Raw genomic sequence first — 14,182 nt, forward strand, 5'->3', positions numbered from 1 at the left:
CGTGGTGAAGAAGGAGCTGAGCCAGAAGGTGATTTACCAGTCGATCTACGTTCCTACCCTCACCTATGGTCATGAGCTGTGGGTCGTGACCGAAAGAAGGAGATCTCGTATACAGGCGGCTGAAATGAGTTTCCTCCGCAGGGTGGCCGGGCTCTCCCTTAGAGATAGGGTGAGGACCTCGGTCATCCGGGAGGAGATCAGAGTAGAGCCGCTGCTCCTTCGCATCGAGAGGAACCAGTTGAGGTGGATCGGGCATCTGGTCAGGATGCCTCCTGGACCTCCCTGGTGAGGTGTTCCAGGCACGTCCCTCTGGGAGGAGACCCCGGGGAAGACCCAGGACACGCTGGAGGGATTATATCTCTGGGCTGGCCTGGGAACGCCTCGGGATCCCCCCCGCAGAGTTGGCAAATGGCAATCATTCATTAGGTGATTCATTTATAATTATTTTATGTTATCTATTCATATTTATTCAGTTATATTTGTTAATTTATTCATATAAATTCTTTTCTTCTATTATAAATTTACTTTTCTTTCTTCTTATATTTATGTTATTTTTAATTGTATTTTTCAAACTACATTTAGATTTATTTATTATGTATTTAATATTTATGTTTATTTTATCCATATATTACATTTTTTAGTCAGTCTCTGTTTTATTGGATGTTGTTTTAAGTAATTTATTAGTTCACTCAACAACTGTTTATTTTACTTATTCATCCATTTACCTTCTTATTCATTTTATTAAAATTGTGTTATTTATTAAATGCGTATAAAGTCCTTCAAATTACTTTTTAATCTATTTTTTCTCTCATTATTCAAATTTCTTGTAATTTAATGTCATTTATATCTTCCATCAACTAATTGATTCAACATAATAAGATGAAAAAGAGTGAATGAAAGACCGGTTGATGTGGATCATACACTCCACTTTGTGCTGAAAGAACAGATTTATTTGAAATAAAATTGGCAGCCAGACTGCAGGAGTGAATCAACATTCATCTGCTTTATCTTGGGAGTAAATCTGAATAAACATGAGGTTAAAAGTTCCCAGAACTCCAACTGATGTCCTGGAAAGGATCATTCAGACGTGTCCCGTACTTTAGCCAATCAGAGAAGCCGTTTTCTCTGACATCGCTCTGATTTTCCCCTGACTGAGCAGGATATGTAGTTTCCTGCTGATGCAGCCAGAAGCTGACAGACGTCTCTATATCCTGTTTTCTGCATACATCCACTGCTGCCTCCAATCCCATTTCTCCAACTGGACGTGTTTATCTTCGTTCCACCGACAGAATCGAGCTGTCGCCTCATCCGGATGCTTCCATTTGTCATTGTTTGTGATCGGAGAGAAACCCGACTGCTGCTTGTCCCCACAGCAGAAGGGTTTAGCTCATCCACTGTGTCTAAGTCTAGTGTTTAAGATTACAGCCAGGAAGGAGGTTTTCACTTTACAGAAGAGAGGAGAGGAAGATTAGGCCAAAAGAGAGTGGAGAGGATGAATGGAAGTGTGTCTGTGTGTGAGAGCAGCCGCTGAAGTCTAATTCCATCTTTATGGATGATTTCCAAACCAGAAAACAAAACCTGCCATCTCATAAGAAAGCTGCTGTCAGGAAACAAAGCCTCTAAATCTCCCAGCAAGTTGTTTAACTCCTCAGCTGCTCCTGCTGCAGGGAGTCCCGACGTTCAACTGGAAACTTCATAAAGTTTCATCCTCTTCTAAAGATGTTGTCACGTTGGAGAGGTTTGAAGATGTCAACCCTTATTCCCAAACATGCAAAATGCTCCATCTGAAACCAAACCAGAAACTTTCCCTTTTCCGAAAAGCAACCTGCTGTGATGATAAATCTACTTCCAATTCATCAGGTCACACTTCTAGTACTGGTTGGATCAATGTCTTCCTTCAGAGCAGCTTCAACAAGGTGGAAACATTCCAGAGAGATTTTCCTCCATATTGACATGAAGTATCACACAGTTACTGTACATTAATGATGAGAATCTCCCGTTCCACCTCATCACCATGAGAATCTTCCGTTCCACCTCATCACCATGAGAATCTCCCGTTCCACCTCATCACCATGAGAATCTCCCGTTCCACCTCATCACCATGAGAATCTCCCGTTCCACCTCATCACCATGAGAATCTCCCGTTCCACCTCATCACCATGAGAATCTCCCGTTCCACCTCATCACCATGAGAATCTCCCGTTCCACCTCATCACCATGAGAATCTCCCGTTCCACCTCATCATGATGAGAATCTCCTGTTCCACCTCATCCCCATGAGAATCTCCCGTTCCACCTCATCACCATGAGAATCTCCCGTTCCACCTCATCACCATGAGAATCTCCCGTTCCACCTCATCACCATGAGAATCTCCCGTTCCACCTCATCACCATGAGAATCTCCCGTTCCACCTCATCACCATGAGAATCTCCCGTTCCACCTCATCACCATGAGAATCTCCCGTTCCACCTCATCACCATGAGAATCTCCCGTTCCACCTCATCACCATGAGAATCTCCCGTTCCACCTCATCACCATGAGAATCTCCCGTTCCACCTCATCACCATGAGAATCTCCCGTTCCACCTCATCACCATGAGAATCTCCCGTTCCACCTCATCACCATGAGAATCTCCCGTTCCACCTCATCACCATGAGAATCTCCCGTTCCACCTCATCACCATGAGAATCTCCCGTTCCACCTCATCACGATGAGAATCTCCCGTTCCACCTCATCACCATGAGAATCTCCCGTTCCACCTCATCACCATGAGAATCTCCCGTTCCACCTCATCACCATGAGAATCTCCCGTTCCACCTCATCACCATGAGAATCTCCCGTTCCACCTCATCACCATGAGAATCTCCCGTTCCACCTCATCACCATGAGAATCTCCCGTTCCACCTCATCACCATGAGAATCTCCCGTTCCACCTCATCACCATGAGAATCTCCCGTTCCACCTCATCACCATGAGAATCTCCCGTTCCACCTCATCACCATGAGAATCTCCCGTTCCACCTCATCACCATGAGAATCTCCCGTTCCACCTCATCACCATGAGAATCTCCCGTTCCACCTCATCACCATGAGAATCTCCCGTTCCACCTCATCACGATGAGAATCTCCCGTTCCACCTCATCACCATGAGAATCTCCCGTTCCACCTCATCACCATGAGAATCTCCCGTTCCACCTCATCACCATGAGAATCTCCCGTTCCACCTCATCACCATGAGAATCTCCCGTTCCACCTCATCACCATGAGAATCTCCCGTTCCACCTCATCATGATGAGAATCTCCCGTTCCACCTCATCACCATGAGAATCTCCCGTTCCACCTCATCACCATGAGAATCTCCCGTTCCACCTCATCACCATGAGAATCTCCCGTTCCACCACATCACCATGAGAATCTCCCGTTCCACCTCATCATGATGAGAATCTCCCGTTCCACCTCATCATGATGAGAATCTCCCGTTCCACCTCATCCCCATGAGAATCTCCCGTTCCACCTCATCACCATGAGAATCTCCCGTTCCACCACATCACCATGAGAATCTCCCGTTCCACCTCATCACCATGAGAATCTCCCGTTCCACCTCATCACCATGAGAATCTCCCGTTCCACCTCATCACCATGAGAATCTCCCGTTCCACCTCATCACCATGAGAATCTCCCGTTCCACCTCATCACCATGAGAATCTCCCGTTCCACCTCATCACCATGAGAATCTCCCGTTCCACCTCATCACCATGAGAATCTCCCGTTCCACCACATCACCATGAGAATCTCCCGTTCCACCTCATCACCATGAGAATCTCCCGTTCCACCTCATCCCCATGAGAATCTCCCGTTCCACCTCATCCCCATGAGAATCTCCCGTTCCACCTCATCACGATGAGAATCTCCCGTTCCACCTCATCACCATGAGAATCTCCCGTTCCACCTCATCACCATGAGAATCTCCCGTTCCACCTCATCACCATGAGAATCTCCCGTTCCACCTCATCACCATGAGAATCTCCCGTTCCACCTCATCACCATGAGAATCTCCCGTTCCACCTCATCACCATGAGAATCTCCCGTTCCACCTCATCACCATGAGAATCTCCCGTTCCACCTCATCACCATGAGAATCTCCCGTTCCACCTCATCACCATGAGAATCTCCCGTTCCACCTCATCATGATGAGAATCTCCCGTTCCACCTCATCACCATGAGAATCTCCCGTTCCACCTCATCACCATGAGAATCTCCCGTTCCACCTCATCACCATGAGAATCTCCCGTTCCACCACATCACCATGAGAATCTCCCGTTCCACCTCATCATGATGAGAATCTCCCGTTCCACCTCATCATGATGAGAATCTCCCGTTCCACCTCATCCCCATGAGAATCTCCCGTTCCACCTCATCACCATGAGAATCTCCCGTTCCACCACATCACCATGAGAATCTCCCGTTCCACCTCATCATGATGAGAATCTCCCGTTCCACCTCATCATGATGAGAATCTCCCGTTCCACCTCATCACCATGAGAATCTCCCGTTCCACCTCATCACCATGAGAATCTCCCGTTCCACCTCATCACCATGAGAATCTCCCGTTCCACCTCATCACCATGAGAATCTCCCGTTCCACCACATCACCATGAGAATCTCCCGTTCCACCTCATCACCATGAGAATCTCCCGTTCCACCTCATCACCATGAGAATCTCCCGTTCCACCTCATCACCATGAGAATCTCCCGTTCCACCTCATCACCATGAGAATCTCCCGTTCCACCTCATCACCATGAGAATCTCCCGTTCCACCTCATCATGATGAGAATCTCCCGTTCCACCTCATCACCATGAGAATCTCCCGTTCCACCTCATCCCCATGAGAATCTCCCGTTCCACCTCATCACCATGAGAATCTCCCGTTCCACCTCATCACCTTGAGGATCTCCCGTTCCACCTCATCACCATGAGAATCTCCCGTTCCACCTCATCCCCATGAGAATCTCCCGTTCCACCTCATCACCTTGAGGATCTCCCGTTCCACCTCATCATGATGAGAATCTCCTGTTCCACCTCATCACCATGAGAATCTCCCGTTCCCGTTAATTGTGGATACATGTACATTTCAACATGTTTGCAGTAATCCTGACTGAACTGACTCATCAGACAAACTGAATCCAGATCTATCAAATAAAACTTATAAGATTATCCCGCTGCCTTGCAAATAAAAAAGCAAAAACAGAACATGGACTAATTAGAAAATCCACTTTAATATCTTTTACATCATTTTACTCCCAAGTGAAGTGCAGCCACGGGGCTGCAGTGCAGAACCTACAGCAATCACCATGGCAACAACCTTAAAGACCATGCAGGCAAAGCCATGGGCGTGAAGGATCTTCAAGAGGAAAAACACCAGTTAAAAAGTAAGAAAAAAAAGAGCAGCAAGAAAAGAAAGGAGTTTGTGATGAAATGAAAGAGAATAACGGATTGAATCAACACAAGAAACCCGTTAAACAGAACAGAAAGATGCTTAAATTAATAACTTGCTAAGCGTGCACATGCTTCTCACATGGGAACGCTGGGATTGGCTCCAGCTTCCCAGCTGAATGAATGGATGAACGAATGAATGAATGGATGAACGAATGAATGAATGGATGGATGAATGGATGGATGGATGAATATTCAGCCATGAGTTCAGCTAAAAATGTCTTGACTGGACTTTTGACTTGACTTGTGAGGTCTGAGTTTCTCTGGCAGGATGTTCCACAGACGAGGCCTTGCAGTAAGTTCTGGTTCTGGGAAGGCCAGGTCCAGAGGACGTCAGGGTATGCCTGGGCTGATAATTTCAGAGGTCAGGTCCAAGACGCACGGCGAACCACAGCTCATTGTGCAGAACCTGAAAACATGACGGATTCAGTAGAGGAACATGAACCGCTGCGGGAACCCTGAGCAGCACACCCACAGCCACGCTGCCTCATCTGGGGGTTGTTACAGCAGATACTTCCCCTCCTGAAGCCTGGAGCTCTGCAGCAGATCTGGGGGCTCCTACATCACAGTCATACACAGTGATGGGAAGTGGCAGCAGAAACTCACCACAGCAAACTTACTTCATGCTTGTGTGTTTGTGTTGTCCAACTCTGGGCTGCACTTTGTTTCCTTTAGACATGCTGTCATGCATGTTTACAGAAAAGAGCAGTGAAGCGGAGCAGGGAGAAGGCCCCTCTCTCCTTCAGTCACTGCAGCAGCTGTTCTGCACATACGTGTGATGGAAAGATGAGAAAGGTGCTGCAGCTGGAAGCAGCTACTCAGCTGTGTTTCTGACTGATTTGCGTGTCTCTGCGCCACCTACTGGTGTGGTGGAGCACAGCAGCAGTAACTCATAATGCTCAGGTTGAGGGAAAACTATCAGAAATACAAGAAAGCAGGTGCTGAAATGGTCTGGAAGGTAAATCTGGAGCCTGATGGACACATTTTTAACAAACCATGTTGTTTTTGCAGTTTTCCAGACTCTTCTACAACAAAAGTGCCGTAATGAACAAGAATCTCCCTGAAATGTCACTTTTCTTTCACTGATTTTCAACCTGAAATTCCTTTTGTTTTGCCTCCATGTTGTGGTGTTTGTTGCATGTTTGTTCTCCTGCAGCGATGAAATGTTGTTCCTGTTCTGGATGGTAGTATCCAGAATACTGTTCCTGTTCTGGATGGTCGATTCCAGAATACTGTTCCTGTTCTGGATGGTCGATTCCAGAATGTTGTTCCTGTTCTGGATGGTCGATTCCAGAATGTTGTTCCTGTTCTGGATGGTCGATTCCAGAATGTTGTTCCTGTTCTGGATGGTAGTATCCAGAATGTTGTTCCTGTTCTGGATGGTAGTATCCAGAATACTGTTCCTGTTCTGGATGGTAGTATCCAGAATACTGTTCCTGTTCTGGATGGTAGTATCCAGAATACTGTTCCTGTTCTGGATGGTCGATTCCAGAATGCTGTTCCTGTTCTGGATGGTAGTATCCGGAATGTTGTTCCTGTTCTGGATGGTAGTATCCAGAATGTTGTTCCTGTTCTGGATGGTAGTATCCGGAATGTTGTTCCTGTTCTGGATGGTCGATTCCAGAATACTGTTCCTGTTCTGGATGGTAGTATCCAGAATGTTGTTCCTGTTCTGGATGGTAGTATCCAGAATGTTGTTCCTGTTCTGGATGGTAGTATCCAGAATGTTGTTCCTGTTCTGGATGGTCGATTCCAGAATGTTGTTCCTGTTCTGGATGATAGTATCCAGAATGTTGTTCCTGTTCTGGATGATAGTATCCAGAATGTTGTTCCTGTTCTGGATGGTCGATTCCAGAATACTGTTCCTGTTCTGGATGGTAGTATCCAGAATGTTGTTCCTGTTCTGGATGGTAGTATCCAGAATGTTGTTCCTGTTCTGGATGGTAGTATCCAGAATGTTGTTCCTGTTCTGGATGGTCGATTCCAGAATGTTGTTCCTGTTCTGGATGATAGTATCCAGAATGTTGTTCCTGTTCTGGATGATAGTATCCAGAATGTTGTTCCTGTTCTGGATGGTAGTATCCAGAACGTTGTTCCTGTTCTGGATGGTAGTATCCAGAACGTTGTTCCTGTTCTGGATGGTAGTATCCAGAACGTTGTTCCTGTTCTGGATGGTAGTATCCAGAACGTTGTTCCTGTTCTGGATGGTAGTATCCAGAACGTTGTTCCTGTTCTGGATGGTAGTATCCAGAACATTACCGAGATCCACAGCTATCTTAGATATCTTGGAAAACCAGTTGGGAACTGATCCTGGATTTTCTCACCATTTATTGTGGAGTTCTATGCAGATATACTGAAAATGGTTCTCACAATGAAGAGTTTTTCACAACATTCCTGTTTAGAGAGGCTGATCCGGATCACTACCAACCCTTTAATGGAGTCTAAGTTAAATTCTCAGAAACGCATCATGAAGATCCATCCAGTTTTTACATCAAGTTGCTGATGAACAGATAAATGATAGTCAATCCACAACCTCCACCACGTCCTTGGTGGAGGTCACTACTTACAACCAGCCCAAACTTTCTATAAAATAAATATGCATGAATATATTTGAAACAATGCTAACCAACTTGGCATAAAAGGTGAATAAATGTTTATTGGATTATTCCTTTCCTAATAATCCCAGTTGGTGCATTCTCCATGGCTGGGAAGGCAACCAGGTAGAACTGGTCTGGACGGTGCTTCTGAGGGACGAACAGCTCTTCAAATACCTGACTGGCATCTAACAAATTCAACTTAAATGAAGTGAAACCACCTCGTAACGCCACCCCAGTGAACATAAAACCATTTCAGCCATTAAAAACCAGGAGACGTGGGAACTTTACAATGTACAAGTTTATTTTTAATGAACTCTTCAGTGGTTGGTAGTCACGGCACAGCTTGCATGTTTTAAGCCACACACCTAATTTACAAGATGACGGGATGAATAAAGAAAAAAAAAATCTAAACCAGAGCAGATGACCAGAAGCCCATCTGCAGTAACTTTTTATTTCTTCCACTAAAACATCCTTAAAAAGGCCACTGAAATGCATAAAATGTTGGATGAATGATGGCGGTGTTTTGCTTTGACCTGACATCAAGACTCCTCACATGGCATGGACAGTGCATGTAGACATGGTAGCGCAGACTGGGTTAGCATTTCCTAACAGTTTATTTCATTTAGCATGTTTTAGTGACAACATCTTGGCTATAATACTACAGCTTAAAAAACAAACAAAAAAAAAACAAAACCAGGGAACAAAATGAACAGCACTCTTCCAAGATACTGAATACAATGAAAGTGAAATGTAGTGAAGAGATTATTCTTTGTAAATCTCAAATTATGTGACGCTTACACCGTGGCGTGTAAGAGGAGAGGCTCTACTGGACCATATCTGATGTTTTTAGACTATAAAAAAAAAAGGAAAATAATTAAAACACACCTTTTTGTCCTCTGGAATTTGTATACGTTTTAATAGTAACAGCTGGGAGCCATAAACGCATGCCATGTGCTGGTCTCAAACAAATACATACAGGTATATACAGCATCACTCAGTACCTGCTAAAACAAGGTGAGAAACACAGAATATAAACTGCCTATAAACTAAAAAAAAAAAAAAAAAAAAAAAAAAAGGGCAGAATGAGCGGTGGAAGAGTGAAAAAAAATCCTACCTGTGATGGATTTATTAAAGCATTAAAAAGAAAAAAAAGTAATGCATATTGCACATAGAGTGAAAGCTTAAATTCCACCAGGTCCGCTAAAGCGACAAACGTTTTTCCCTCTTGGAGGAAGAAGCAGAGGAACGACAGGAGGAGGCAGAAAGAGGGGCGATGTGCGGGTGTGGAGAAGTCGCCACCAGGAGCTGATTGCAGCAGAGGTGGCACTTTAAAAAGGAAGTGGGGGTGGGGGGGACAGCAGAGCACACAACACCTACAACAGGTACAGGAAACAGATCAAATAAGAAACATGGTGGCACAAATAAAATCAGGTGTTGGATAATATCTGTTGATCGGTGACAGCCGAGAGAGAAGAGATGGATGCAAGTGTTTTTTCTTTTTCTCTTTATGTACAACTAAGGCTTATTGGTTAAATAGTTTCAGGCGTTCCACGACGCTCTCGCATGCTGATCACAACCCTTCTCCTTCCGTCGCTCTGTAAACTCAGTGGTTTCTATCCGGCCTCGCCATCGCCAGGGTTACAGTGGAGGAGGTGGAGCGGATGGATGGACAGATGGATGGATGGATGCCGCGGAAGAGAAGGGAGGAGAGTCGGGAGAGGGAAAAATAAAACAAAGAAAGCAGGAGTCTCGGTCTCTGATGTCTGTTGCAATTAATATCTAAATGTGCAATTCCATTAGTCACTGGCAGGGGGGGGCTAGCGGGTGCAGAGGACGAGCTGGGGGGGGGGGGGGGGGGCTGTTCTACTTGGAAAGCTTGCTAATGACTCGAATGAGCGCTCCGTTCTCGTCCTTTAGTCTCTGGTTGTCTGCTTTCAAGTCTGGGAGCATCTGAAAAGGAGAAGAGGAGGAGAGGGAGGGCAGGAGGAGACACAGAGAAAAGGCTTTAGTCACGTCGCCACGGCAACAACACCTGCTTTCACATCACACCAGTCAGACCAGTTGGACAAACTTGTTAAGAGCAGCCTGAGGAAAGCAGTCTGGGAGTCACACAGCATCTCATGTTTTACTTCTGAGAACTTTGATCTGAGTGAAGGAGGAGGAGAAGCGACACCCAGACCAAAGATCCTGAACAAGCCATGCAGAACCGGAGCGGCGGAAAACCGGGAAAACCGGGATGTGCTGCAGGGAACCGGGGCGCCTGAAAACCGGGATGTGCTGTAGGGAACCGGGGCGCCTGAAAACCAGGAAAACCGGGATGTGCTGTAGGGAACCGGGGCGCCTGAAAACCAGGAGAACCGGGATGTGCTGTAGGGAACCGGGGTGCCTGAAAACCAGGAAAACCGGGATGTGCTGTAGGGAACCGGGGCGCCTGAAAACCAGGAAAACCGGGATGTGCTGTAGGGAACCGGGGCGCCTGAAAACCAGGAAAACCGGGATGTGCTGTAGGGAACTGGGGTGCCTGAAAACCAGGAGAACCGGGATGTGCTGTAGGGAACTGGGGTGCCTGAAAACCAGGAGAACCGGGATGTGCTGTAGGGAACCGGGGCGCCTGAAAACCAGGAAAACCGGGATGTGCTGTAGGGAACCGGGGCGCCTGAAAACCAGGAGAACCGGGATGTGCTGTAGGGAACCGGGGCGCCTGAAAACCAGGATGTGCTGTAGGGAACCGGGGCGCCTGAAAACCAGGAGAACCGGGATGTGCTGTAGGGAACCGGGGCGCCTGAAAACCAGGAAAACCGGGATGTGCTGCAGGGAACCGGGGCGCCTGAAAACCGGGATGTGCTGTAGGGAACCGGGGCGCCTGAAAACCAGGAAAACCGGGATGTGCTGCAGGGAACCGGGGCGCCTGAAAACCGGGATGTGCTGTAGGGAACCGGGGCGCCTGAAAACCAGGAAAACCGGGATGTGCTGCAGGGAACCGGGGCGCCTGAAAACCGGGATGTGCTGTAGGGAACCGGGGCGCCTGAAAACCAGGAAAACCGGGATGTGCTGCAGGGAACCGGGGCGCCTGAAAACCGGGATGTGCTGTAGGGAACCGGGGCGCCTGAAAACCGGGATGTGCTGTAGGGAACCGGGGCGCCTGAAAACCAGGAAAACCGGGATGTGCTGTAGGGAACCGGGGCGCCTGAAAACCGGGATGTGCTATAGGGAACCGGGGCGCCTGAAAACCAGGAGAACCGGGATGTGCTGTAGGGAACCGGGGCGCCTGAAAACCAGGAAAACCGGGATGTGCTGCAGGGAACCGGGGCGCCTGAAAACCGGGATGTGCTGTAGGGAACCGGGGCGCCTGAAAACCGGGATGTGCTATAGGGAACCGGGGCGCCTGAAAACCAGGAAAACCGGGATGTGCTGCAGGGAACCGGGGCGCCTGAAAACCGGGATGTGCTGTAGGGAACCGGGGCGCCTGAAAACCAGGAAAACCGGGATGTGCTGTAGGGAACCGGGGCGCCTGAAAACCGGGATGTGCTATAGGGAACCGGGGCGCCTGAAAACCAGGAGAACCGGGATGTGCTGTAGGGAACCGGGGCGCCTGAAAACCAGGAAAACCGGGATGTGCTGCAGGGAACCGGGGCGCCTGAAAACCGGGATGTGCTGTAGGGAACCGGGGCGCCTGAAAACCGGGATGTGCTATAGGGAACCGGGGCGCCTGAAAACCAGGAAAACCGGGATGTGCTGCAGGGAACCGGGGCGCCTGAAAACCGGGATGTGCTGTAGGGAACCGGGGCGCCTGAAAACCAGGAAAACCGGGATGTGCTGTAGGGAACCGGGGCGCCTGAAAACCGGGATGTGCTATAGGGAACCGGGGCGCCTGAAAACCAGGAGAACCGGGATGTGCTGTAGGGAACCGGGGCGCCTGAAAACCGGATGTGCTATAGGGAACCGGGGCGCCTGAAAACCAGGAGAACCGGGATGTGCTGCAGGGAACCGGGGCGCCTGAAAACCAGGAAAACCGGGATGTGCTGTAGGGAACCGGGGCGCCTGAAAACCGGGATGTGCTGTAGGGAACCAGGGCGCCTGAAAACCAGGAAAACCGGGATGTGCTGTAGGGAACCGGGGCGCCTGAAAACCAGGAAAACCGGGATGTGCTGCAGGGAACCGGGGCGCCTGAAAACCGGGATGTGCTGTAGGGAACCGGGGCGCCTGAAAACCAGGAAAACCGGGATGTGCTGTAGGGAACCAGGGCGCCTGAAAACCGGGATGTGCTATAGGGAACCGGGGCGCCTGAAAACCAGGAAAACCGGGATGTGCTGTAGGGAACCAGGGCGCCTGAAAACCGGGATGTGCTGTAGGGAACCGGGGCGCCTGAAAACCAGGAAAACCGGGATGTGCTGTAGGGAACCGGGGCGCCTGAAAACCAGGAAAACTGGGATGTGCTGTAGGGAACCGGGGCGCCTGAAAACCAGGAGAACCGGGATGTGCTGTAGGGAACCGGGGTGCCTGAAAACCAGGAAAACCGGGATGTGCTGCAGGGAACCGGGGCGCCTGAAAACCAGGAAAACCGGGATGTGCTGCCGGGAACCGGGGCGCCTGAAAACGCGCCAGAAATAAACACGTTTATTCCTGCTGTGAAGTTGGTCTTTTTAACATGGGAGTCTATGGGGATCTGCTCTGTTTTGCAGCCCCTAGTGGATGAAGGGGGAACTGCAGTTTTTTTGCACTTCTGCAGAGGCTTCACTTTTAACCATCGGAGGTTGTCGCTCAGATGGCTGAGGAGGATCAACGCGGCTCATCTGTACCAGTCATCGCCGCCAGGTAGACGCTGGAGGATGTTGATCCAGGTACGGGAAAGCAGGAAAGCTTCAGCTTGTGGCAGCGCCGACACGTCACCCTGACGAGTCGGACAGTTCGACACCTCTGATGAAGGTCTGATAACGTACGGAACTAAACCAGCTCCACCATGAAGGCGGAGTCTCACAGCTGAAGCGGAGCCTTGGTCTCCCAGTAGGCGTTCAGATGTTACCTTAACCTGCTTCGTGTTTCGGTAACGTTAAAAACCTCATCTGCATATCCCCATGTTTATCATCCCAAAGCAGGAAATGTGTCATTTACTTCCTCGCAGAAGCACGATGAGATGCGAGGAGCTGCTGGAGACGACAGCAGCAACACATTCTGCTCCAAGAAGTCCCATTGCTGCCTGAAACTACACATCCTGAATCCTGATCCAGCCTGAACGAAGAGGCAGAGCTGGCGTTCATGGTCTGAGCATGCAGGCGTTCATGTTTACGTCAACATGTGGGGGAGGGAGGGGGTTCGGTCTATGACGCCACAGGAAGCCACTTCATGCAGAGAAGCCAAAACAAGCCAAACTGAAGACATGAGGGATGTTTCTGAGGAAAGCATCAAACTGGGCACCACAAAGAGGACACTTTCCTCTGCAGAGCCCCGTCTGCTGGGGGGGGTGGGGGGTGGGGGGGGGGGTTCTCTCTCCAAACACCCACCTGAGCAGCAGCCCTTCATCACTGGGGCAAATCTAAGAGGAAGTTTAGTTGACATGGGTGTGGAAACACCTGCAGACAGGTGGGCAGTGCAGACGGAGAGTGTCCTGTTCAAACCAGAAAACACACTCCCCAATGTGGAAAGCAGAAGCTCTGGGGAGGCGGAGGAGGGGGCCAATCATGGCCGGGGCGGCTGGACACCTGCCTGTCTATGGGTGCGGGGCAGAGCGCGAATGGTGCATGAGAAGAGGGGAGTTGGGAGGGGGGGAGACAAGAAGAAAAGGAGGAAGAGGATGGTGGTGGAGAGACGGACGTGGCTTAGAGGTCGACGGTGGGCAGCTGGCTGCAGGCCGACTGCGACAGCTTGGCCACCACGCGGGCCAGGGCCCGGTTCTCAGCCTGCAGCCGCTCCTTAACCTGCCGCAGGGCCTGAACCTGCTTTACCTGGGGGAGGTTCTGCAGGGGGGAGGGAGGGGGGGAGACAACCATAACAGGGGGGGAGAACAGAGGAGGGGGAGACAGTGAAAGAGAAATGTGGTTCAGGAGAACGGTTAATGACAGACACGGCAATATAAATGGAGAGAGGAGAAGAGG

At 49.2% G+C, this 14,182-nt stretch overlaps 1 protein-coding gene across 4 annotated transcripts in view; it reads right to left on the reverse strand.

Moving 5' to 3' along the window:
* Window positions 1-8,370: 8,370 nt before the first annotated feature.
* The window catches only part of ppp1r12a (protein phosphatase 1, regulatory subunit 12A), a 71,403-nt gene continuing 65,591 nt past the window's right edge, over window positions 8,371-14,182 (reverse strand). For 3 of the 4 annotated variants that reach the window (XM_079262944.1, XM_079262942.1, XM_079262941.1), the window contains one exon: window positions 13,800-14,044. In XM_079262944.1, the coding sequence (XP_079119070.1) occupies window positions 13,907-14,044 (138 nt within the window). In that variant the 3' untranslated portion in view covers window positions 13,800-13,906. Of the gene's footprint in view, window positions 10,041-13,799; window positions 14,045-14,182 lie in introns of those variants that run through there. The other variant, XM_079262943.1, reaches the window with a different exon arrangement.

Source organism: Telmatherina bonti, assembly GCF_933228915.1.
Source record: "Telmatherina bonti genome assembly, chromosome: 23".
Lineage (NCBI taxonomy): Eukaryota > Metazoa > Chordata > Actinopteri > Atheriniformes > Telmatherinidae > Telmatherina > Telmatherina bonti.